The sequence below is a fragment of the Microtus ochrogaster genome, chromosome 26 (genome assembly GCF_000317375.1).
Source record: "Microtus ochrogaster isolate Prairie Vole_2 chromosome 26, MicOch1.0, whole genome shotgun sequence".
Taxonomy (NCBI): domain Eukaryota; kingdom Metazoa; phylum Chordata; class Mammalia; order Rodentia; family Cricetidae; genus Microtus; species Microtus ochrogaster.
Genome location: NC_022025.1, coordinates 10891440 through 10916945, shown reverse-complemented (window position 1 = coordinate 10916945; position 25506 = coordinate 10891440). Strand labels below are relative to the sequence as shown.

Here is a 25506-nt window from a genome sequence, read left to right as displayed (position 1 = left end):
CTCTCTGGGGTTCCCTAGCCAGCACATCAACTTTTTCTCTTTCTGTCCATACACTATTCTTTCACAGTTCTAGAGGCTATAGCTCCAAGGTTGAGGTGTTGGTAGGATCACTTTCTCCCTCTTTTTGACATGCAATATACATGTGTATTTGAAATAGATGGGAAGGTGTATGCTTACAGTGTATAACGCTATGTTTAGTACATATGCGTATGTGTGCTTAAGCCAATCTAATTGTCATATCCATCACGATATACCTACCGTTATTTTTTTTTTGTGCTGAAGATATTTAAAATCTGCTGCCAACAGATTTCAAGTACACACATAAGCACATGAAGCGTGAGCACACATCATGGGCATACACGCACACACACACACACACACACACACACACACACGGGCATGCACATCATCATCATGTGTTCTCGAACCACTTCCGTTAGATTCATAGGCTGTCTGAACTGTGGGACTAGTGCTGTAGTGAACGTGCGGATAACTCAGGGCCAGGCTGATGTTGCTTCCTGTATATTCATTCTTCATGGTGAATAATTTTATAGCAATTGAAGAAAATGTATTCCTTTGGGGTTACAGTCATCAAATTGTCCTTTATCCCAGATTATCAGGCGCATTGTAAATATAAGTTAAATACATTTGGAGCTCTCAGAGCAAAGTAGAAAAGATTATAGATTATTTCAACTGTTGAGGAATGACAGTTTATAACAAAATCACACAGCCCAGAAACCTTCCCTACGTAGGAGAGTATGTTTATTATTGAATAACCATTAAAGTGATAGTCAAGGTGTATTATAGAGTCTGCTAAGAGATTGTATAGGCGAGCTGAGGAAGAGTGTTTGAGTTGAGCAGTAACCGAGTCTCCAGGCAGGAGAACTAGACCTCCCTCCACTAGCACACAATCCCTCCTAACTGTGCTTATGCTCAAGGAATTTGGGCCACATAGTTATTGACTACGGACTTCCTACATTTGCTTAGGTTTTCCCAGTCACTGCCCTCCTTCACCCTAACTGTCCTCAGTGTATTCTCAATGACCCCACTGATGGGCTGCCATGTTGGTGGGACCTCCTATTGCAAGGCCTTCCCTCTGTGTCCTGGGGCTCCTGCACTGTGGCTGTTGCTCTTCTAGCATCTGTTTCTGTAGTCATTTTCTGCTAAGCTCCATTTCACACACATGCTGCGCCCAGCATGGGCTCTCAGAGATGCAATGTTCTGCCAGTCATTTCCTCCTAAGAGGAGGCCCGGGGGGAAAGGGAGGGTTCCCCTCAATGCCTCCACTTTTAGCTCTGTGGGCCCATCATGACCCATGCATGTCTACATACCCTCAGTCCCCTAGGAGTCACTGCCCCTTCCCGGTCTCCTCTCAAGTCTCACATCACTGTGACCAGAGTCACCTTGAGCTTCTGGGCCTATGACCCCAATGCCTTCACACCTGAGACTTTTCTGTCCGATGTGTTGAACGTGAGCCTTTCATGTTCTCATTGAAGCTGCACTTGGTAGGGTCTGTGCAACTGGTTTTTTTCTTGTCTCGCTCTGGATGTAAGTGGAAAGTAGTAGCCTCCTGGCGGAGTACTTCTGGGGACAGCAGGCTTTTCCTTCTGTCACTTTACAGGTTTTGATGTTTGGTTTTTAACGTTGCTTCCTGTTGCCCTCTTAAACACGACTGTTCTGACTGAGGTTTGCAGAGAACCTTTAAACTGTTCTTTCGTGATGATAGGAGGCAGGATATCACCACTTGGAATGCTGAAAGTGCAACAGGAAGGATGTATAATTTTCATGCTAATATTTTCTTAGCATGGAAGCAAGAATTGAAAGCCAACTACATACATTGCTAAGTGTTAAAACATTTTTCAGGGTTTATGCCTCTAGATACCTGTTGTCCAGAGATTTGTCACCAGTGGAAAGAGGAGATGCCTGGTTAATAAGATGGCTGCTTCTACTCTTCAACCCTACGCAGGCGTCAACAGGAGCAATAGGTTGAGTGCTCCTTACAGAATAAGCCAAGTACCCCATGTCACCAATTATTTTCAGAGAGTGAAAAAATGGTTTAGAATTTCAAGATAATCTTAGCATTACATTAAAATAATTCCCTCCACTGTAAGGTTTGAAAGTTATAGCCAGGTGGTGGTGGCACATACTGGGTAGGTAGAGGCAGGTGGATCTCCGAGTTGAGCCCAGCCTGGTCTACAGAGTGAGTTCCAGGACAGCCAAGGCTACACAGAGAACCCTATCTTAAAAGACAAAACAAAACAAAGTAAGCAAAAGTAAATCCTATTCTTTGTATAAATAGTCAGCTGAGAACAGTCTCATTTAGTCCCCTGACTTTCTCCTCAGCAAGGATGTCAGACCTCACTGACTTCTCTAGCTCAGAATGGTCTCACTAACAGCACAGGAGAGGGGACCTGTGGGCTTGCCCTGTGTCCTGATGGACCCTATGTTTTGACGTGTTCTACCACGGTATGACACACTGCTCTCAGCTCCTGCACTATTCTAAATGCAGAATTAGAGACTGCCCTCCTGGGGACTACCTACCCTGGACCACTTAGGGGACCCAGCCCTGGTTTAGAGAAATGTATGCGCCACAATGCCTGCAATTGTGCCTTTCACAGAGCCAAGCCACTGTCACCGAGAGCAAATGATGGGTTGTTTATCTTGGAATTGTTTCTTATGGGCAGATGCCACGAAAGATTCAAAGACTGTCTGTAGAGAAAGAATAGCCCTATTGTTTATTCAATGCCTGCTTTTCTATTTGACGTGAGGGTTCCTTGAATATCAAACACTTAGTAAACTTAGTTTCTTCTTGAGCTGTTTCAAACAGGTCATTTAACTACAGCTTGTTTTCAGATGCCGTGTGTGTGTGTGTGTGTGTGTGTGTGTGTGTACATGTGTGTTCTATGTCCGTCAGTCACTACAGGAGGAAAAGACAAAGGCAGTGCTGAAGTTTAGCATCTATGAGTTCTAAATTCTTCAACATAACAGCTTTCCTCCCTCTGGTTGGCTGACTGGTGACAGGTGCTGAGAATCCCAGTAGAATCAGATGCAGGAAGGCAGCAAGTTATCACCTGTGGAACCTGGCGGGGCTGTCAGAGGAGATAAGTATGGTTGAAAGAAGATCACAGAAGGCCAGAGGAAGCAGAACAGGGTTGGTGGGTGTGGAGCAGGGGAGATAGTGTTTGAAGAATTGTAATGGGATTAGCCCTGGGCATTCTCTTGCCTATGCTCTTCAGTAATGCTGAGCAGAAAACCCCATGGGGACAACCCTAGGAAAACAGGAGAATGAGTTTCATAAAAGCACATGACCCAGGCTCTTTCTCAAACAGGAACTAAGTTCTTCTGTACACATGGTTATGCCGAAGAGGGCACACGTGTGTGCAGTTGTCAGCTATCACTGTGCCCTGTGCTCAGATCTTCTCAACACATAGAAAGTGTAATTGGTCTAGTGTGAGATAGTAAGAGGAGCTCTTGCTGAGCGGGATGAGAATGAAGGGGAACCCTGTTTCCTTGCTAATATTTATGTGGTAGTACCGCATAAAGCTAGGGTTTGGTTCCTAAGGAAACCTTTTGCATGTAGCAAGTGGTCAGGGGGACAGGTTAGAGAATGGCTCCTGGGTTTGTGACCTCCTTGAAAGGAAGACAGAAAAAGCACTGTCTGGCATAACCTTGCTGCCTAGCGATTGGCAGGCAATGCAGAGCCCTTACTATTGACATTTACTCTTTAAAATTTCCTCATGTAGCTTCTTTAATTTTTTCTGGATTTTTAAATTCTGTTTTATGTGCGTGAGTGTTTTGCCTGCATATATGTATATATACTATGTGTGTGCCTGATACCCACAGAAGTCTGAAGACTGTGTCAAATCTCCTGTAACTGTGGTTATGGATGGCTGTAAAGTCACCATGTGGGTGCTAAGATCCAGGGTCTTAAGCAAGAGCAACAAGTTCTCCTAAGTGCTGAGCCATCTCTATAGTTCCTGGAGACTGTGGCTATAGTGGATATGGATGCCCCTTCCTCCATCCCTTCCCTCATCTTCTCAATCTCCTACTCCCTCCCCTTCCTCATCCTCTATTCCCATCACCTATTATCCCCTTCCCCCTCCCTTTCCCCTCTTCTTCCTTATTCTAGATTTATTTATTTTGTATACATTAATGTTCTGCCTGTATGTGTGTGTACCATGTATATGCTTGTCACCTGTGTGTATCAGAAAAGGGCATCAAAATCTCCTGGCACTGGAGTTAGGATTGTTGTGATCTGCCATGTGTATGCTGCAAATCAAACCTGAGAGTGTTCCTAATTGCTAATCCATTTCCATGGCTCTCTGGATTTTTTAAAAATATCTATTTTTATTTTGTGTATATGAGTCTTTTGCCTACATGTGTGAATATGTACCGCATACATGCCTTGTGCCTGCAGAGACAAGAAGAGAATGTTGAATACCCTAGAAGAGGAATTACAGGTGCTTGTGAGCTCTCTAATGTGGGTACTGGGAACAAAACCTGGGTCTCTGTAAGATCAGCAAGTACTTCTAACTACTGAGACATCACTCCAGTACCTCAAGTGGCTTCTTATACCAGTGTCCTTCTACTTCAAAGTAGCCAAAAGTTACTGTTAAGATATTTGTCCAACAGTTGAAATACCTACCAATGTGGAAAACCATGATCAAAACAATTTATAATACTTCAATTTTCAATCAGAGCTGATTTATTTTTATTTTCATAGTTTTGGTTTTGTGATATAGAGGCTCCCTAGCTATCTTGAAGCTCACTAGGTAGCCAAGGGTCACTTTAAACTGTGTCATTCTTCTGACTCAGCCTCAGAAATGTTGGGTTATAGCTGTGAGCTACCATGCCCAGCCAAAGACTGATGTGAGATTCTATTCTATATACCATTGGTTAATAAAGAACCTGCTTTGGGTCTATCAAAGGACAGAATAGAGTAAGGTAGGAATTCCAAGCCAAGACAGGGAAGAAAGTGGGTGGAGTCACTGAGAAGCCATGTAGCTACTGAAAGAGACAAATGCCTAGGAACTTTACTCCATATGCCGTAGCCACATAGTGATTCCCAGATTAATAGAAATGGGTTAATTTAAGATGTAAGAGCTAGCTAGCATGACGCCTAATTATTGCCCAAGCAGTGTTTTAATTAATACAGTCTTTGTGATTATTTTGGGTCTGGGCAGCTGGGAATGAACAACCAGTCTCTGCCTACAAAAGACTGAATACTTCTAATGTTTTAGAGAATATATAATACCACAAACATTTTTTCAGCAAAGTGTATTGTCATTGAAAGGCTTATTATGAAGTAATAGAAAATAGGCTTAAATTTGAGTATTTTTATGCTGGCAGGCAAAATTAATTTTAAATTGTATTGTTTTATAATGTATTAAGATGTGCAACATACTGTTAAGAGATCTCTCTATAGTAAAGTGGTTACTGTCATAAAAAGTTAACACTAACTATTTCACACAATTACCCATTTTTTCCTCCAGTGGTAAGAATGGCTGAATCTATTTACTTAGCAAAATCCTGAATACAGGGCTGAGTATTGTTTAATGGTAGAGCGTTTACTTGCCTTGAATACGTGAGGCCTGAGGATTGATCTCTAGCACCACAAGAAAGAATGGGAAAGAAGAGGTCAGGAAAGAAGAATGTTAGTTCTGAGACCGCTTCGTATTGACCGTGTGATGCACCTTATACCTTTGGTCTTTGTACTTCTTTCATCCTCCACAGTTTGTATTTCGCTGTAATATAATACAACATTCAATATAAGTGACACAGAGGGTGTTGCCCACGTGTGTGTGTGTGTGTGTGTGTGTGTGTGTGTGTGTGTGTGCGCGCACCGGGAGCTGGAGATAATTAAGTGATGATACTGAATGCGAAAATCCTTATTTTATTTTCCAGGTGCTGGCGAATCCGGGAAAAGTACGATTGTGAAGCAAATGAAGTAAGTAGATGGAGGCGTTAGACATGTCTGTACATCTCTGAGTGACTTCTGTACAGGAAGTAAGCCTGTTTTCCTCCGCTCTCCTCAGAATCATCCACGAAGCTGGTTACTCAGAAGAGGAGTGTAAACAGTACAAGGCGGTGGTCTACAGTAACACCATCCAGTCCATCATTGCCATCATCAGGGCCATGGGGAGGTTGAAGATAGACTTTGGAGACTCCGCTCGGGCAGTAAGTCAGTGGCTTGGTTGGAGATTGTCTGAGGACTGTCTCGTTGGTAAAGCACGAGACTCTGAGTCTCGTGGTGGTGGGTTTGGGCACCGCGTCGTGCGCCATTATGTCTGGGACCAGCCTGGACATAAACCATTTCTTATACCAGAGTGGAGATGTGGGAATGAAAACACAACCACAACTCACTCAACTATTTTGGGAGGAGATTTTGGTGATCCTTGAAGGAATCCTGAGTTCACATCCTAAAAATCACCCACATTTATTATCCAAACAACTTGTATTTCAAAATGTAAATTGAGCGGGGGGGGGGATTCATAAGCATTCTGTTTCCTAGGTAGCAAGGGGAAAGACTTAGGTTGTGTCTATAGCTATGCTTGTTTTGTCACGGTCATGCGCATGCCCATTTTGTCATATAAAAAAACACCTCTTCCCCAGCCGACCTCCTAAATTACAATAGAAGGAGCAGAACGACATTAGCATATCCTGACCACTTGCTTCAGATGGCATCAGGTTGTTTCAGTATCAAAAGGCTAGGCGACCACCTTCTGTGTGGCAGGTGCAAACTGTGCCTTGTAGCTCTCTCAGCATTCTCTGACCACCAGACAATGTAGGAATATGGGCCTATATAATATAATTCAGCCCCTACAGGGATAGTTCTGTAGCTGCATAACTGAGGCCAGACAGCTACTGGGAAGGCTTTACACAAGAAGTCAAGAGAACAGGTGTAAGTCAAAAGCCTTGGAAGTCAATACAAGAAGAAGAGCACAGATGTGTACTCTTCAGCTTTGCTGCTGTTTCTCCTGGCTCATCTGGACTGTCCAGGAATCTATTTTCTACACATCAGGTACATTAGAGTCTTAGGAACTTTTGTCAGTCCTACAAAACACCTGAGCAAACCCACGTAAAGTGGGGACAAATTGCTTTTGGCTCACATCGTCAAAGGTTTCAGTCCATGGTTGGCTGGTTCCACGGCTGTGGTCTTCAGCCAGGCTGAAAACATCATGGTGGGGAGTGTGTGATGGAACAGTGGGTCACATCATGGTAGACAGGAAGTAGACAGAGACAGGAAGGGGCCAGGGACATGATGTGACCTGAATCTGCCAGCCAGGTAGGCCCCAGTTCTGATTGCCCGTTGACCTCTGAAATTGCCAGTGGTTTAATTTAGTGATGATGTTATAACTCACCCCACCGCGGATCCAGACATCTCTCAATTGCCCGTGAGCCAGGGCCACACATTAGCAACCCTGTTATATCCAGACCATGACATGTTAGATGCCACTCATTCTGTGCCGTCACCACAATGAAACTCTCAGAGATAATTAGCTTAAAAAGATGGAAGATTTATTTTGACCCACGAGTTTAGATATTTCAGTCTAGCACCGGAGAGGCTGAGGCAGGAGGACTGCTGCAATGACCCCCAAGCTGGACCACTTGGGTTAGCCTGGGCTACACAGCAAGAAAACAAGACATTTAAGCACTGAAATGATTTAGCGATTAGTTCTTGGGCCTAGACTAAAACAATGATAACTGAACTTTGAATAATGGGATCGCTCTGAGATTGCTTATCTTTGGAACAGGAAAATACTGGCTACTTAAAGATATGAATCAGAGTTTCAGAGCTCAACAGGACTTCAGCAGACAAGCCAGTGCCTGGTAGAGCAGCCGGGAGGCAGGAGGTTACATGGCAGGACTGCCACAGGCTCTGAGGACAGTAGGCACAGTGTTGGTCCAGGTGCTGGGCTGGACTCCCTCCTTTGCTTTCGGTTTGGTGGAAAAGAGCCTGGGCCATTCCACAGGGCACATTTTTCTCCTTCTTTCTCTCCATTTGAGACTTCATCTGTCTGTTTCAGGGTTGTTGCTTGTCTTTTTGGCCATGTACCACTGAATGGAAAGTCTGCCGTTTTTGCCCCATGCATGAACCTCAACAATATTATGAAAGATGAAAAAGTACTGTCTGGTTTTACATATATGATAATCAAAACTAAATATAGAAGTCAAGTATCAAAGAGAAAAGCAAGCAATTGTTAGTAGGGGTTTAGGGTAGAGTGGAAGGAAATGAAGATGTGTGGTTGGAAGTCTGCAAAGTAGCAGACATATAAGGCAAAGAAATATAGAGAGAAAAGGTCCAATTGGGGGGCTTTGGTCATGATCATTTTAAATAATGTATTTTTCATTTATTCAATACATTCAGGACATTTGTTAGTGGAATAAAGGATAAATGCATATATTACAGAGTGAATGATTAGTAGATGAGATAAGATATTCTAGATATTATCAACTCTTATTTTGGGAAAGAAAATTTAGAAGAATATTATGAATTATTAAAAATTATTTTGAGATGTTCTTGGAAATATCAGCAACAGTACCTTTTTAATCTCCGTTTAAAAGAATGGCACAGATGGAATCCACATTGAGATTAAGGAGAAAAAGTAAACAGAAATCATACTTTATACCAATTCCAATTATGGCAATTTAAAACTTAGCAAATTCATTTATGTAAGTGAGATCTAGTGTCTCATGCTTCTTATCCTAGCACTTGGGAGAACTGAGGAAGGAGAATTGTCATAACTTTGAGCTCAGAAACCTACATGGTAAGTTCCAGAGTAGTCTGGGTTGCAAAGAGAAACCTCATCTTTGAAAACCAAACCAAACTCAGCAACAACCCACACTCACCGCACTGTGAAGCAGATCTTCCTGTGGTTGCAAGAAAAGATGCTTCAAACCTCTGCTGGGAGAGCAGGCAGGGGCAATGCAGGCAACTTCATGAGAAGGCATTTGATTTTCATGCGTTTCTCTGCAGGAATTCTTTTTTTTTTTCAAACTTTTTTTTTTAATACGCTTTTTTGCTTAGCCTTAGCACTGGTTTATGGCTGTCTCCCGCAGCTGTGGGACCTGTGTGTGCATCCACTCTGATCAGCTCCCTACTGCACCCAGCTGTTGTTCCTTTCTGCTCTCCGTCCCTTATCTCTGATGCTCACAGCCTTCCTCGGTTACCGCTTCACACACAGGGTGTGTTCTCCCAGGGTCTACTGCCGTTCCAGCTGTCCTGTATTTCAGGCTGCCTTGCGTCTGCATAGAATCTAAACCACTGCAAGGCCCTTGCAACTGCTCTCAGGGCTATAAAGATGAATTAAATAGAGCCACCCATGAGGACGACACACATATTGTACCCTGAGTCAGACGTTGATAGAGAAAAATGAAGAAAAGACACTCTACAACCAAGGAATAGTGTATTCAAAGGTACTTCGAAAATTCCCTTTTCAGAAGTAGCCATCCCTGTGAATGTTATCAGGTAAAAGAAAAATAGATTTTAATTCTGCTAAGGACCACGGTTCTGCTTCACACGTGAAGGCAGAGTGGATAATCTTCGGTAGCAAGACCTTCGTCTCTGTCTGTTTTCTGAGGGCCACACTGACTTAGGTTTTACCAGTGTTCTAATTTTGAACAGCTTACAAATGGGGAAGATTATCAGGGTCACCTTTTCATTTTTCTCTGGCATTGGTCAAAGATGAGAATGCTTTATATTATTTTATTTGTGTCTCCACCATGGATTCCTCTAAATGTTCTCATTTTTGTTAAATTGGTTGTTTTTTGTAGCAGGTTTCTTTTAATATTAGAGACATTCACCCTTCATCTGTTGTAAATATTTTCTTCTTACAGAAGAATTTTTGTTTTCTTGCTTGGTTTTTTGTTTGTTTGTTGGCAATTAATTCTAACAATTCTGCTTTGCTCTTGATATAAAGACAATATTCCCAATTACTCTGATGACTGCTGTTCTTGTTTAGCCAGGGTCTCATGTATCCTAGAATGACATCAAATCCAACGTAGATCTTAAGATGGTCTTAAACTTGAGACTGTGTGTTTGTGCATGTGTGTGTGGTGTGTGTTCCCATGTGTGTGTATGTGTGCAACTATATGTGTTCCTGTGCATTTTGTGTCCAAAAAGAAGTCCACATCCTCTTTTGTCTCCCCAATTGTTCTCACTTTATTTTTTTGGTACAGAAGCTCCCACTGAACCTGGAGTTTATTAATTCAGCCTGGTTGGCTATCCAGGGAGTTCCAGGACCTCCCATCTCAGTCTTCCCCAAACTAGGATTAGAGATGCCATGCCTGGCTTCTTACCTGAGTGATGGAGACCCGAGTTAGGTACACATGCTTGTGTATAGGCTCTTACTGTTTGACCCATCCTCTCAACCTGAAAATTACAAGTTCTATGATACCATGGTTTTTCTGTGCTACATGTTTGTATCCACCTACTTGTGTCTGTTTCCTATTAAATAAGGTCTAAAAATGTCATATGATTTGACTCGTGCCTGACTGCCATTCACTGAGTAACCAGTCCATTCACCAATGACTTGGGAATACCACCTTTAACAGTCAGTTGGTTGTGAGTATAGACTGTTCTTTCCCCCTGCTGATGTAACTTTGTTTCTTCCCCAGACAAGCCACCAATTATGTCACTCAGTGCCTCTAATCTTGTTTTATTATATTGGAATGGGAAAAAAATAAGAACATCTACCTCATAGGACTTTTAAAAAGATAAAATCAGAACTGATTGTTTATAACATGCTTTGGACATAGCGGATCTCAATGAATTGTTGATTTTGATATCTATAATTGTACTGATATTGTTGACAGATTCACAGGGTGTTAGTTTGCTTTGCTTCACAGATGAATTGGCACCTAGTAGGTTTGATCACACTGCCTCATTCATTTCTCAGACATTAAGACCAGTATGCATTTCTGTTTCAAATGGACTTGAGAATTAATTTTCTCTAATTCTGTTGAAATGAAACAAATGCTAAAAAAGCCTGCTTGTTTTTTTTTGGAGTATATCTTTTTAATTAAATAATGAATTAGAGTATAATTACATGATTTCCCTTTTCCTCTCCGCCCTCCCCCATTCCCTAATTCAGGACTCCTTTTTTTAACCATGTTGTTACATATACACATAAATGGATAAACATGTATTTATTATATAAATAATATGTATTCATATATAACATGGGGTAAGAGGTCTATGCTTATGGGAGATGATCTCACCCTCTCTCAGCCACTGTTCATTGCTTATCACTCATCTAGGAGTGGGACCCCATGAGATTTCCCCCATCTGCATTGAGATTATATCTTAATATGCAGTTTGCTTCTTAAGAAGTGAGGGGAAAAGGAATAGACTTTTCAGAAGTTATGACCAATGTATGGTAATTTCTACCAATAGCAGGTTTGTACACAGTATATACATTGGCTATTTTAGGCAAAGTCAGGCATGTTCAGACTGACATGACCACAGCTCACATTATGTATTTTAATTGTGAAAAACAAAAATAATTGTTGGTGGATGTTTCTTTCCCACCAACAGCTCCCAAATAAATACATAGAGGTTTAATATTAATTATAAATGCTCTACCAGTAGCTCAGGCTTGTTCTAGCTAACTATTAGATTTTAATTTAGCCCATATTTATCTATGCTTTTTCCCATGGCTTGGAACCTTTTCTCAGTATGGCATGGCCATTCCATCTTGCTTTTCTTTGTGTTTGCTCGCTGCTCCAGACTCTCCTGTCTTCTTCCCAGCATTCTTGTAATCTGGGTCTCCCGCCCAATATCTTCCTGCCCAGCTAGAGGCCAGTGAGTTCTTTATTAACCCCTGAAAGTAATACCTATTCACAGTGTTCAGAAGGATTATTTCACAGCAAATAATTCTCAAGATTGACATAGTACAGTTAAATTTATGGCTGTTGTCTCTTTAAATCTTTCTCAGAGTGAGGGTGGTCCATCTACGCATACTGAAGTATTGGTAATTTAGATTATTATGTGGCAGGAAGCTTTGTGTAGAACTGTTAACATATAATAGGCCCTTGTTACTCTAATTAGAGCAGTGGTCTAGCCTACAGTAAAATACACAGAATGAGGCCAGGCGGAAAGCGTGTTTATATGGGTTCATAGTGATTGGCAGAGAATGTTTGCTAAGATAGCTTTGAAGATAGGAAGTTTTATTTATATATCATTGGACTTTATTTTTCTAGTAGTATTAGATCTGAAATAAATTGGTAATGAATCTAAACTATTATTACAGCTTTATTATTATATAGGATTTAATTATTTATATTATATTATTATGTATGTATTCTAGGATGTTTATTATTATAAAGGATTATTACATAGCTAATAATTTCACTCATGCCTTATGCTATGAGGAACCCTGAGCCTGCCCAAGATCCACTAAGCATCTTCCTGACCAGCCTCAGTTTGCCCTTAAAAGATGGTCACTTTTCTCCTGAATACTTGTGTGGTTTGTTTTCATCATCTTGTTGGTTACTCTGTGTCTGTCTGCCTGATTTGCAAGATGGCTGTTGAGGAATATTTAGCAGTTCACCTTGACAGCAATCTGAGTATATATTTTCTTCTTACCCAAGGCAGCCAAAGTTAAGGGAATTGCCTGCTTTGTGGTGGTTAGTGAGTCCTAGCTCAGTGTAATGCGAATTCTTTCAGGTGTGTGGTTTTCCACACCCTTACTTGCTATGTATTATTTTCTGTTGTGGCTTGTGCCCTGTTTGCTTACCCACTGTTTGCTAAGTTCATTTGCATTAGCCTTTTGTCCCCCAATGATAATTAGTAACTAGTTTCTCATATTTTGTTTATTATCCTTCATCTCATTGTTGGATATTTTTCATTATTAAAACTCCCTACAGTATTACTTCTGGCATGTTTTTTTTTTTAGAACATCTTCAGTTGACCCAGGATTGACGAAATATTTATACCCACTTTAAAGGTTCTGCAAGGCAGTGAATTTTGGTATCTTTGTTTGTTCCTTAGTCCCTCCGAAAACTTCTGTTGGATGAACACAATATTCCATATCTATGCTTCCATATTAATAACTTGTTAGCTACTAGTATGAATAGTATAAGCTGTGTTTACTTTCCTATTTATAGCTTGTTATCTATCAGTGTTTGTAGAGAAGCACTCCTTTCACAATGATTCATTCTATCATACAAGCTTATGTTGGTAATTTTATCTTCCTGGCTTGTATTAAATTCAGACTGTTCTACATACTGTAGGTTTTTAATAGCCAGTAATTCCTACTCTTTCTGAACCTCATTTCTTCAAAATGTCCCTGAGGCATTTTTCCTCGCTGGGCCTGCTAGATGAGCACCGGAGGCATTCGCAGAAGCGTCCCACTTTATGTTAGAGCAGAGAGGTGAGGAGCTCGTAGTCGTATGTGTTTCCATCTGAGGATGACAGGAAAATTTGAAGTGTAATGTGTTCTTCCAGCATAGGCTATTTCCTTGTCTCCGTTTACGTTTAATTATCATGCCTTTCTGGGTTTCTGTTGACTTCTGAACATCCACATGAAAAGCAAAAACGACAGTACATTTTATTTTTATGAATTTGGATATATTTATTGTCATAAACATGCATAAAATTATTTTTGGTAATATCAGTAATTTCCTTTCCTAATACAACGAAGCTTATGATCCCTCATAGATTCACTGAAATTTAGCAAAAAAATTTTGCCATCTTAAATGGAATTAAAATTAACTTATTTTTTATTTTTTTTTAGACTTACCTAAAAATTTACCCTTTTAAATACTGTGGAGAAAAAAAATGACTGACGATTTTTTTTTGTCATTTTTACTTGTGATTGTAGAGAAAATATATTTAGTTTCATGCTTCTTAAAGCAACCCTTCGTCATCTGAGGTTGCCACTGAGCCACAGAGTGTCAAACACACTGAAGCCTTAGTTTGCCCGATTAAGGTTCTTCAGAACTTTTTATTTATTATTTATTTATGAATATTTGTTATTCTTTGTGTATATGTGTATTGTTTGTATATATATTTATATGTGTATTGTTTATATATATTATTTGTATATATATGTGTGTATACATGTAGTGTATACACACATATATATATAGCAACGTATTTATAGGAATGTAGTAGGTTACACATAAGCTATCATTGTGTGATTTCCAATATCACTGACAAATATTATAAATGATGTAAGCTCTGGGACAAGGGGTGTCCATTCATATGTCAGACCTGATGGCCCAAAGTTATCCTTCTAAGGTTCAGTTCAGAGCTATCACTGCTTGTCATCTAGTTTATCATATTGTTCACCTTGTATTTCAGACGGGTCTTTTGATGCTCGGTGTGCAAAGATTACTGGCATTTTGTCTTCTCTGTCATGATTACTCATCTAGCCATTGCTTTAAAAGCCTCCCCTGGGGATTTCATATTTCTGATTGCTTTGACTACTAAAGAGTGTTTGAGCTTCTGAACGAATCCCCATGTGTTTGGCCCTGAAAGCGCATTGTTTCTGCTCTGTACCCAATAGGAAATATACTCTTTTTGTGCCTTTTGTGACCCTTAGCATGTCAAAAGTGAACCATCCTGGTCCTTCAAAGTGTTCCCCATCCTGGATAGAGGCTTCTGAATCTTGTAGAGAATGAGATAGTTTCACATAAAATGCACAGCCCAGCCCAGCCCAGTGTTTAGCTACCCCTGGCTAAGCCTGTGTCGTCTCCCTAGTACAGTACTGAAGTGGCTTCTTTATGAACTCCAAAGCTCAGTTATGAGCTAGGATTTACACTCTCAGATCACATTTCAATTGCCTTAATTCCATGTTCATGTTCATTCTGTTTTTAAAAAGAAAAATTATTTTTTTAATATTTATTTCTATGTGTGTGGGCATTATATACAAAAACTGTGCCCCACATGCTGCTTGCCGTGCTATCTAGTATGTGGAGTGTGGTCTGGTCTGGAGACGGTAGGGAGGCTGGAAATCAAACTAAGTCTAGCTCTGAGCTGTGCCCTCCAGCCCTTCTTTGCTTTCAACACCATTTCAGGCTCCTGTAAACTGCTTCAGGCTTACTTCACTCCAGTCCTCTCTTCTGTGGTCGCTGTGCCTTTTAGCTCTTACGCCATGTGTTCCTGTTGATGCCTACAAATGATTTTGAGTTTTGTTTTATGTACATTTTGCATATGCTCCACTTGTTCCAGAGTGGAGTATAAACACTGTCATTGACCTACAGTTTTGTCTTCCTGCTTTAGAGAAGAAAAGGACTTATTTTATTAGACAAATATTTTGTATTTCTAGGCAATTATTTCAGACAATAAGGACTTACTGATTGTTTATGTACTGATTTATGTGATTTGAGGCAAATCGCTTGGGTTGTGCAACACAGAAGGTTAGGTAGACATCTGCCTATAGTGCTTTCTGCTCAAATCCATTAGTTTTTCCTGTGACAGGGTTTCACTGTAATTTAGACTGACGTTGCACACACTATGCAACCCAGGCTAGCCTAGTACCGAAGATGCTCCTGTATCAGAATCCTGAGTACCAGGACTACAGCTGTCCACCATCACACCATGCCAGGCTTCCAGTTACTTTAGGGGAAGAAGCTCCTTGACATTTTGTGAAGAAGAGAGTTTTCTTTTTCTTTTTCTTTTTTTTTTTTTAATGCTAGTTTTACTGTGTAGTTTGGGAGTTTGCAATTCGATGTTATGGAATCCACAGGATAATAGCGTAGTTACTACAGGAAAGTGAATTGACATGTCCAGTATCTCACATTTAGGGGAGTGGCTAACATGAGCTTAATTAACATAATTCTAATAAAATGCAATTTATATGTTTAGTTTAGGTGCTGTGCAATTGCTCCTCGTACTACCTAATCTCAAACTGCTTTTTGCTGCTTATTCTTTGAAGAACACTTCCTGTTGCTTCACCCACTTCCTTTCCTCTGGTGTGTGTGGGGGGGGCACATTTTAATTTTCTACCTCTGCACATTTGGCCAACATTTTCTTCTGACTTGGAGGATTCTGTCTTAAGTCGAATAAGGCAGACATGGAAAGAAAGGGATCGCGTGGTCTCACTGACGTGTGCAGTCTAAAAACGGAAGAGACATTTGAGTGCCTCGGGAGGGACGTGCAGTTTATAAATACAGCATCCAAAGTTCCTTATGTGTTTTCTTTAGGGCCTCTTCCTAGAAAGTATGCAAGAAAGGGCTCCAACCCGATGATCTAACCTGGAGGCTCTTGTTCTCTTCTGCCAAAACTTCACAATCATTGACGAGAGATTGCATAATGGAGTGCAGTTTTAAAAACTACTTAAGTATTTTTCTAAAGAAAATCACGTTTTCTGTGGTTCGGTAAATAAAATTGGCAGGTTGTTTGTGCATAGGTTATTACGTGGAAGGTGGGTAGCCTTATTGCTCCTGGAGCTAGGTCAAAGGTACGAAGCGTGGCTGCAGTCTGAGGGACTGCTTTACTAAGGGACGTGTGCGTGTTGCTGGCTTGCACGCAGTTCTCTTGTGGTTTACTAAGGAAGAAAACATATGCTTGAATAATGTGTTCCCATGCTGAGAAACTTAATTAGTTTCTATGATGAGTTCCAGCTGAAAAGAAAATGTTTCATGAATTAGCGGTAGGATGAGTTTGTATCATCAGCTTGTCTGTTCCACAAGCCTGTCTTGAGACATATTTCTTCCTTATACTTCGTCATCTATCTGTAAGACTCAACTGCAATGCTTTCATCCCCCAGTAGTGGTGGGCGATTACTTCACGGAAGCCCAGCAAATACCAACATCTGAAGGTGATCAGGTTTATTTATAATTTGGCTTCCAGATGTGGTGGTCCTCTTCTGTAATATCAGCACTTGGCAATGAGGCAGGGGCATCACAAGTTCAAGGCTAGTCAGGAGTGGGCAGTAAACACCTACTTTAGAAAAGCCAAATGTGTACTTATATGTAATATCTATTGAAATCCTACCTGTGTATATTTAATCATTTCTAGGTAGCTGTTAATAATAACCTGATCATATAGGCTAATAGATTTTATACAGCATTTTGCATAGAAAAATGATAAGAATAACAAAATATTAAAGCCTCTATACCTCCCCAGTAGGTGCTTTTCAAATACCTTCAACCTGAAGATTGGAGAGCCAGATATAGCTAGGAAGAATGGCCCTTGGGAATAGCAGTGTTTTTTTTCCCCCCACTAAACAAAACCACACATCTCAAGCTAAAAATAACCCGAGTAAAGTAGTAAGTTGTGACACCAAGGTTTCCTTTTTAGACGGTTTCTCCCTAAAGTCTCCACTCTGCCACCAGGGATGGTAATTACTACCCACACTCGGAGGCCAGAACTTGAATATGTGTCTGGTCTTAGCAAAGATGTGCTACACTACAGCCCAGACGTGGAAGACTCCTTGGAGCGGGGGCTCATTCCGCCTGGCGCATGGCTGTGTAAGGCAGCCTGGATCACACCCAGAGGCTCCTCCCCTGTTTCTCTTTAGCCACAGTGACTATGAGTGGTTGGTTATTTGTGGTTCGGTAACTGTTAGCAGCTTCATCTCCAAAGCAGAACCAGGCCCCCTTTATATCCAGTCTTCTTTCCCTTAGAGCTTGGTGTGTGTTGTCCTCACGTGGATTGAGGGTGTATCTACGCCAAAGCTTCCAGATGTCCGTCCTTATGCCTGGGTTAACAGACCCTGCTCCTAGCTTCTCTCTCCCTGATTATCAGTATGTGTACATCGTGAGAATCCACAGACTGTTCTGTGAAACCATTGTTGCTTTTTCTCCACATTGATTTCTTTCTTCCCTGACAATATTTTGCATCTGTGAACTGTATCAAAATGCTAACAGTTAATTAGATTGTGCTTCAGGTAGTCTTTAATGATGCTGTGCTTCTTTGATTAAAAGTCTCTGGAGAAGAATGACTTTCTGAATCATCCATCTTTTTCGTTTTAAATGAGCTTCCGTCGACAGCATTCTGTCAGTGGATAGCGAAGGTCCCTTCACATGCCATGATTAGTTATTCTTATTGCTCCACGTGCTTTAATAGCTGCCACCTGAATCACAAAGCAGAGGCTTGTAACATAAGCTTATTATTTTGTTTTGCATAAGACAACTTTGCAAGTGGTGCTTTAGATAGAGAAAAGTTGTGGCCCTTTATAAAAATCACGAAGGAAACTCACAATTGCGTTTTTCTTCTTGCTCATCTCTCCATCTGGATCTTTTAACTCTAACACCTCTGGTTCCGTCGAATGTGCAGGATGACGCTCGCCAACTCTTCGTGCTTGCTGGGGCTGCAGAAGAAGGCTTCATGACGGCAGAGCTTGCCGGAGTCATAAAGAGATTGTGGAAAGACAGCGGTGTGCAAGCCTGCTTCAACAGATCCCGGGAGTACCAGCTGAATGACTCTGCAGCATAGTAAGTAACCATAGCTTAAACTCAAAACCCAGCTTTAATGAATCATCTTGTGCTAATAATCATCCATCTCCAGGTCATTTGTTCTGGAGAACTGCCTGGCACGTTCTTATACTCATGGTTCCTGAGTGACAATATTTGAATGCTTTCTCTGTCATGTGTGTGTGTATATGTTTGTGGTAGCGATGCTGCTATTACGCATGTTTCCGAAAGGCATCTTTCATGTTTAATCTCTAATTAGAACTGTATAGAACAGGGTTTTCTCCACTTTACCTCCAGGGATGTCACTGGAAACTTCAAAAACTCACTCTGCTTTTCGCAGAGGACTGATCTGGCTCTTATACACCCTCCTCCTCTTCCTAAGTTCTCCGTGCCTTAGAGAGGGTGGTGTCAATGCTTGCTTAGGTTGGGGACCTCAGACATCTTTTCCTCTCTTCCTCTTAGACATCCTCGGGTCTCAATGTTCACCATCAATTACTGTAGACAGAGGCTTCTCTGCTTAAGACTGAGAGTAGCTTTTGTCTGTGAGCATAAACATAGATATTTAGAAAGTAGCTTTATGTCATATCAATTTAGTAACTATAGTTGGTTGGGCCTACGACTTCCCCAGACAAAGGTTGTTAGTGGGATTCTCAGCTGTGGAGCAGGTCTCAAATTAAATCAGACGGCAGGCGATTACCTCTGTGAGAGCGGTGCCACTGTTGAAAGATGGGAACGTCTTGCTTGGCAGCTTGGATGTTTGAATCATAGGGTTCACCAGCCCTGTGGTGTCTTCTCTCCCTCAGCAGCTGCATAGCACCTTTGGGACACTTGCCTTCAGGGAAGAAATTGTTCTAACTTGCTTTTTCTATATCTTAAGCTGGAGTGTGTGGCACCTTTAACAGTAGTGTCTTATTCTTTAATTGTGATGGGCAACTAAGGCCACTGACAAGAGCCTATGTTGTTCTGGGGGACTCGATGTTTGTAGAGCTGTTGAATCAGAGAACAGAACAGTGAAATAGAGGGCTAGAAGGCAAGAACATCCCACCCAGTGTTAGCTGAGCTTGCTTACCACCGCCTCCACAATTAAGACCTGTGAAGTCTTCAGCGGAGGCCAAAGTATAGACCCAAGCATGGCGTTATACAAAAAGTGTAAGTCAGAGTTTTAAGAAACAGCTCATGATGGTTTTCAGTTTAGGCATTTTTAAGCCACCTTCCTTTGAATTTCTATAACCGGAAAACAAATTTGAACAGGTACTAAAAGATTTGTGGGTAACCATGTGACATAGAGGCTTAAACTGGTTGTTTTATTGATCATAAAGACCCTTGAAGACTTCAGGGCACTGCATAACTAAGCTATGCTGTAGTTTTTGTTTTGAGCACTCTTATTTGGCTCTAGTCCCTCTTGACAATGTGGTTGTTATTTGTTTTCAGTTACTTGAATGACTTGGACAGAATAGCACAGCCAAATTATATCCCAACTCAGCAGGACGTCCTGAGAACCAGGGTGAAAACAACAGGAATTGTGGAGACCCATTTTACTTTTAAAGATCTTCATTTTAAGTGAGTAACTTTCAAATATATTGTGCATAAGCTTGGTTATAAAATGCATTGCTTTAGAAACAAAAGGCAAAGTAATAAATGTTTATGACATTTTTACTGTTGGGAATTTTTTTTTTCAGAAGATTAGACAAGATAATTGTATGGAAATGAGTGAGAACAACATTTTCAGAAGAATATTTTAACTTTTATTTAAGGAAAAATAACCAGACAAGTGCCCTTTGCCTGCTATTTTTCTGGTGCCCAAACCATAATAGTGTCTGGCTATTTTGACTAAACAGAAGATGTGTCTTTAATATATAAGCATATGTCTAACGAGGGCATCACTGTGTGTCTTTAGGTAAAATGGGAAGCTTTAGTTATAGAATATGTGCTTACTTAGAAAACTGTTTCAAGAAAGGTGTTGTGTGAATTCTAATTTGTCTTATTACTTAAAACTTTTGAATCAGATATTAGGGGATCCATACTGAAAGATCAGAGAAGTAAAGGAGCCAGATACTAGAGAGACCTTTACCAAATCTAGACCCAGGGTGGGCAAGATCCTGTCTCCATGAAATCCTCAAACTGAGCTCTTAGCCTGAGTGCACTGAGCTCCTGTCTCCTCCCACCTTACATTCCCCACTCCAGCAAGTGATATCCCTTCCCTTCTCTACCTTTCTAGTGCTGGGATTAAAGGTGTGAGCCATCACCGCCTGGCTCCATTTCTCTTTTAAAATGTTTCAATCTTGTGTAGCCCAGGGCCACCTTGAACTCAAAGAGATCCATCTGCCTCTGCCTCCCTAGTGCTGTGATTAAAGGGGTTTGCCACCACTGCCTGGCCTCTATGGCTAACTAGTGGCTCCCTCCTCACTCTGATCTCCAGGCAAGCTTTATTTGTTAGATCAGAAACAAAATATCACCACGCAAAGGTGCCTTTTAATTTTTTCTTGAAAAATTTCATGAAGCAAACTGATATTTGAAGTCTGGTGGGGGGCAATGTTTGTTTCAAGTGTGTCCAGTGTGAACCTACTGCATGTGAATAGTGGTACATAATGGAGTATTAGGAATGAAAGGGTATGGGGAATATTCCTTCCATCTCCTTCCTTGGAATGAGCCAGTTTCAGAGGAAGGCAATGAATAATCATATAGACATTCATAAAACTGTATCTCTCTTCTTCTAATAAATAAAACTTTTCAAAAACATGAGAAAGACAGGGATTGAATCCCAGCCAAACCCAAATTTTAATTTTCCAGTCCACCTCCAGCCCTAAAGTCTCCTTGGTAGTTTCTTTCATCCAGTGTTCCCTTGTCGATACCTGCTGCTGGAGTTTTATTTTTATTTTTTGTCCCCCATTTCTTTGCTGTATTGCTCGACTTGCTAAACCAATGCCTTCCCAGTCAGAACTGCTGAACGTGTACCCTGCTGCTCCTCATTTTGTCCACCTTACTCTCATTTAAGTAATGACGACGGAATCAAGGAAAACAAGGCTACTTATTTTACATAAATATGTATGTCTGAAAACAATAACTTGGCTACAGAATCTTTTACTGAAACAAACTACCTGTGTTTTCATAGAAATCTAAGACCACTGTGCTGTTACTTGATGTTTAAAATAATTATATACTTGTTTATGATTTTCATTATTGATCTTCCCTCCTTCATATCATGTTTCTCTATTTTGAAGCACTATACAGGAACTGGAGGAAATTGTTTTTCAATACCGCATGCCTTATGATTAATTGCATTTAAACTGGCACATCCCCTAAGTGTTAGTTCTGTGTCCAGAGGCAAGAATCCTGATGTAAAGCTTTGGACAGCTTGCTGGGCCCCCCGTCACATAAACCTGATGGTAGATTACTCAGACTTTATTAAATACCACGTTTCCTAGACCATATACATAACAGCTAATTAGTAGCCCCAGAGAAAGGATACAAGGCTGGAATTAAATGTGTTGCGTGGGTTTTGTATCATTTTCCTTTGGTTGTTTCCTTAAACCAGTGTGGGTAAGATAGGTCTAGGGACACTGCAGCTACATTCATGTGTAAGTCCACACAGGTGCCTTCATGTTCCCACGGGATGCTACAGATCCCACGACTCAGACTGAGCAGACCCCACTTGTCACTACGGAAGTTACTAGAAATGAAATTTATGATAAGTCCTCCTTATGAAAACTGTCATGATATTCATACCCTATGTTTTGCATTACACATTTTCTTTTCCAGGTTATTTTTAGTGCTTTATGTTTGCTTTATATAAATTCAAACTGTATATGATACACACACACACACACACACACACACACACAGGATTTATTATACAGGATTGTTTTGACTATCCCAGGTTTTCTATTTTTCCATATGAAGTAAAGTATTGTTCTTTCAAGATCTGTGAAGAATTGTGCTGTGATTTTGATGGGAATTGCATTGTATTGCTTTTCATAAGATTGCCATTTTTACTATGTTAATACTTCCAATCCAAGAGCGTGGGAGATCTTTTCATTTTCTGATATCTTCTTCAATATTTTATTTAAATACTTAAAAGTTCTTATCATACAGGTCTTTAATTTGTTTGTTTAGAGTTACAACAAGATATTTTATGTGGTTTGTGGCTTCAAACTCTACTATAGAACTATTGTTGTGAAAATAGCTTGGTATTGGTGCAAAAACAGACAGGTGAACCAATGGAATCGAATCAAAGACCCAAAGAATCCACACACCTATGAACATCTGATTTCTGACAAAGAAACTAAAATTATACAATGGAAAAAAAGAAAGCATCATCATTCAACAAATGGTGCTGGCATAACTGAATATCTGCATGTAGAAGAATGTAGATAGGTTCATATCTTACCCCTTACATAAAACTCAAGTTCAAATGGATCAAAGGCCTCAATATAAATCCACCCACATTGAAACTAATGGTAAAGAAACTGGGATATCATATCTTCAATGCATTGGCATAGGAGACCACTTCCTGAATACAACACAAGTAGCACAGACACTCAGATCAACAATTAAAAAATAGGACCTCCTGAAACTGAGAAGCTTCTGTAAGGCAAAGGACACAGTCAACAAGACAAAACAGCAACCTACAGATGGAAAAAAATCTTCAACCACACACCAGACAGAGGGCTGATCTTCAAAATATACAAAGAACTCAAGAAGCTACACATCAAAATATCAAATAATCCAATTTAAAATTGGAGTACATATCTAAATAGAGAATTCTAAACAAAAAAAATCTCAAATGGCTAAAAGGTACTTAAAGAACTACTCAACATTCTTAGCCATCAGAGAAATGTAAACCAAAACAACTCTAAGATACCATCTTACACCTGTCAGAATGACTAAGATTAAAAGCACTAATAAAAGATTTTGCTAGAGAGGATTTGGAGTAAGGGAAACACTTCTTTATTGCTGATGGAAGTGCAAACTTATACAACTACTTTGGAAATCAGTACAATGGTTTCTCAAAAAATGGGAATCAATCTATCTCAAGACAGAGCAGTACTACTTTTGGGCATATAGCCAAAGGATTCACATTCATACTACAAGAACATTTGTTCAACTACGTTCATAGAACCATCATTCACAATAGCCAGAACCTGGAAACAGCCTGGATGCTCCTCAACCAAAGAATGGATAAAGTTAATGTAGTACAGTTTGCACAATGGAGTACTACTCTGTGGCTTAAAAAATAGCATCTTTAAATTTGCGGGCAAATGGATGGAACTAGAAAAAAATCCAAGTGAGGTAACCCAGACCCAAATTGACAAACATGATATGTACTCACTCATAAGTGGATATTAGACATAATGTAAAGAATAACCATCCTACAGTCCACAACCCTAGAGAATAAAGGAAACAAGGAGAACTCAAGGAAAGACATACTTGGATCCCTGTGTAGGCAGAAGTTTTTGTTCTGCCTAGTTCCACAGCCACTCAGTCACAAAGAAACACACAGAGGATTATATTAATAATAAAAAATATGGACAATTAGCTCAGGCTTTTTATTAGTTACGTCTTACAACTTTAACCCATAATTCTTGTCTATGCTTAGCCACGTGGCTTGCTACCTTTTCTCAGTGAGGCATCTCATCTTGCTTCCTCTGCATCCGGCTGGTGACTGGCTCTCTGCCTTTCCTCTTCTGAGAATTCTCCTAGTCTGGTCACCTTACCTATACTTCCTGCCTAGCTAATGGCCGATCAGTGTTTTATTAAACCAGTATGAGGGACAAATATTTACAGTGTACAAGAGCATTATCCCACAAGATTCCCCCTCCTGGGAAGGGGAAATAGAAAAGATATTGGCAGCATGGGGGGAGTAGGGAGGCTGGTGGAGGAGAGGGGAGGGGATAAGGGGAGCCAGGGGGGAGAATATGAGGGATCAGGAAGGTCAAGTGGGTGAAGATCAGAGAGGGGGTACAAGGAAAGAGACATCTCGATATAGAGAGCCATCATAGGGCTAGTGAGGAGACATGTGGCACTAGGAAAATTCCCAAGAAGCCACAAGGATGACCTCCACTAATAATCGAAGCCGTAGTGGGGAGGGTACCTTAAGTGCCCTTCCCTTGTAATGAGATTGATGACTAATTGTCCTCATAGAACCTTCATCTAGTAACAACTGATGAAAACAGATGCAGAGGTCCACACATAAGCACTGGTACAGACTCCTGGTGTCCAGACATAGGGAAGAATAATATTATGAGCAATGGGGCCAAGACCATGGTAGGGAAACCCACAGAAACAGCTGACCTGAGCTACTGGGAACTTCCTGACTCTGTATTGACGGCTGGGGAACCTGCATAGGACCCAACTGGGCCCTCTGAATGTGCATGGCAGTGTGGCTTGGGCAGTTTGTGGGGCCACTAGCATTGGAACCAGTATTTATCCCTTGTGCATGAACTGGCTCTTTAAAGTTTATCCCTATGAAGGGATACCTTGCTCAGCCTAGGTGCAGGAGGGAGGGCCTTGGTCCTTCCTCAAGTGATGTGACAGACTTTGTTGACTCCCCATGCAGGCTTCAGCCTGTCTAAGGAGTAGATGGGGGAGGGGTGGAGAGAGACCTGGAATTGGTATGGAAAATAAGATTGTTTTAGAAAGAATATATATATATATACATACATACATATATCCTTAGCTTTTCTTCTACACCATCATCACAGTATCTGAAAAGCTGAAGGCATAAAGGAACAAAAGGCAAAGCTAGCAGCAACTGCTGTATCATCTGTTCCACAGCCCTTGTCCACATCAGCTTCAAATGGACTAGTTTATGTTGTCATTGAAATTATCTTCTGTTTTGTTTTGCTTTGCCTGTAAAATGCTCTGGTTCAAGATTGTCATTCAAAAGGAAGATTTACTATGAATCATGGGTTAGACTGCTTCAGGTAGCTTCAGCTCTCTCAAATGATAAGAACAAAGGAACAGATTTTTTTTTTTAAAGAAATTTTGTCAAGGAGATTGTCAATTGGAGATTTGTTAGCAAAACAAACCATTGTCAGTTCACTTCCTAATGAAGGCTCAGTGCTCCACGCTGGGAAGTTGGAGCATCTCAGCTTGCTTCTCTCTCTCTCTCTCTCTCTCTCTCTCTCTCTCTCTCTCTCTCTC

At 40.7% G+C, this 25506-nt stretch overlaps 1 protein-coding gene across 1 annotated transcript in view; it reads left to right on the top strand.

Annotated features, from left to right (window-relative positions):
• The window catches only part of Gnai1 (G protein subunit alpha i1), an 81426-nt gene that overhangs the window by 43536 nt on the left and 12384 nt on the right, over positions 1–25506 (top strand). Inside the window, exons 2-5 of the mRNA XM_005358343.2 lie at positions 5905–5947; positions 6036–6177; positions 18227–18384; positions 19795–19923. Coding sequence (XP_005358400.1) covers positions 5905–5947; positions 6036–6177; positions 18227–18384; positions 19795–19923 — 472 coding nt within the window. The remainder of the gene's footprint in view (positions 1–5904; positions 5948–6035; positions 6178–18226; positions 18385–19794; positions 19924–25506) is intronic.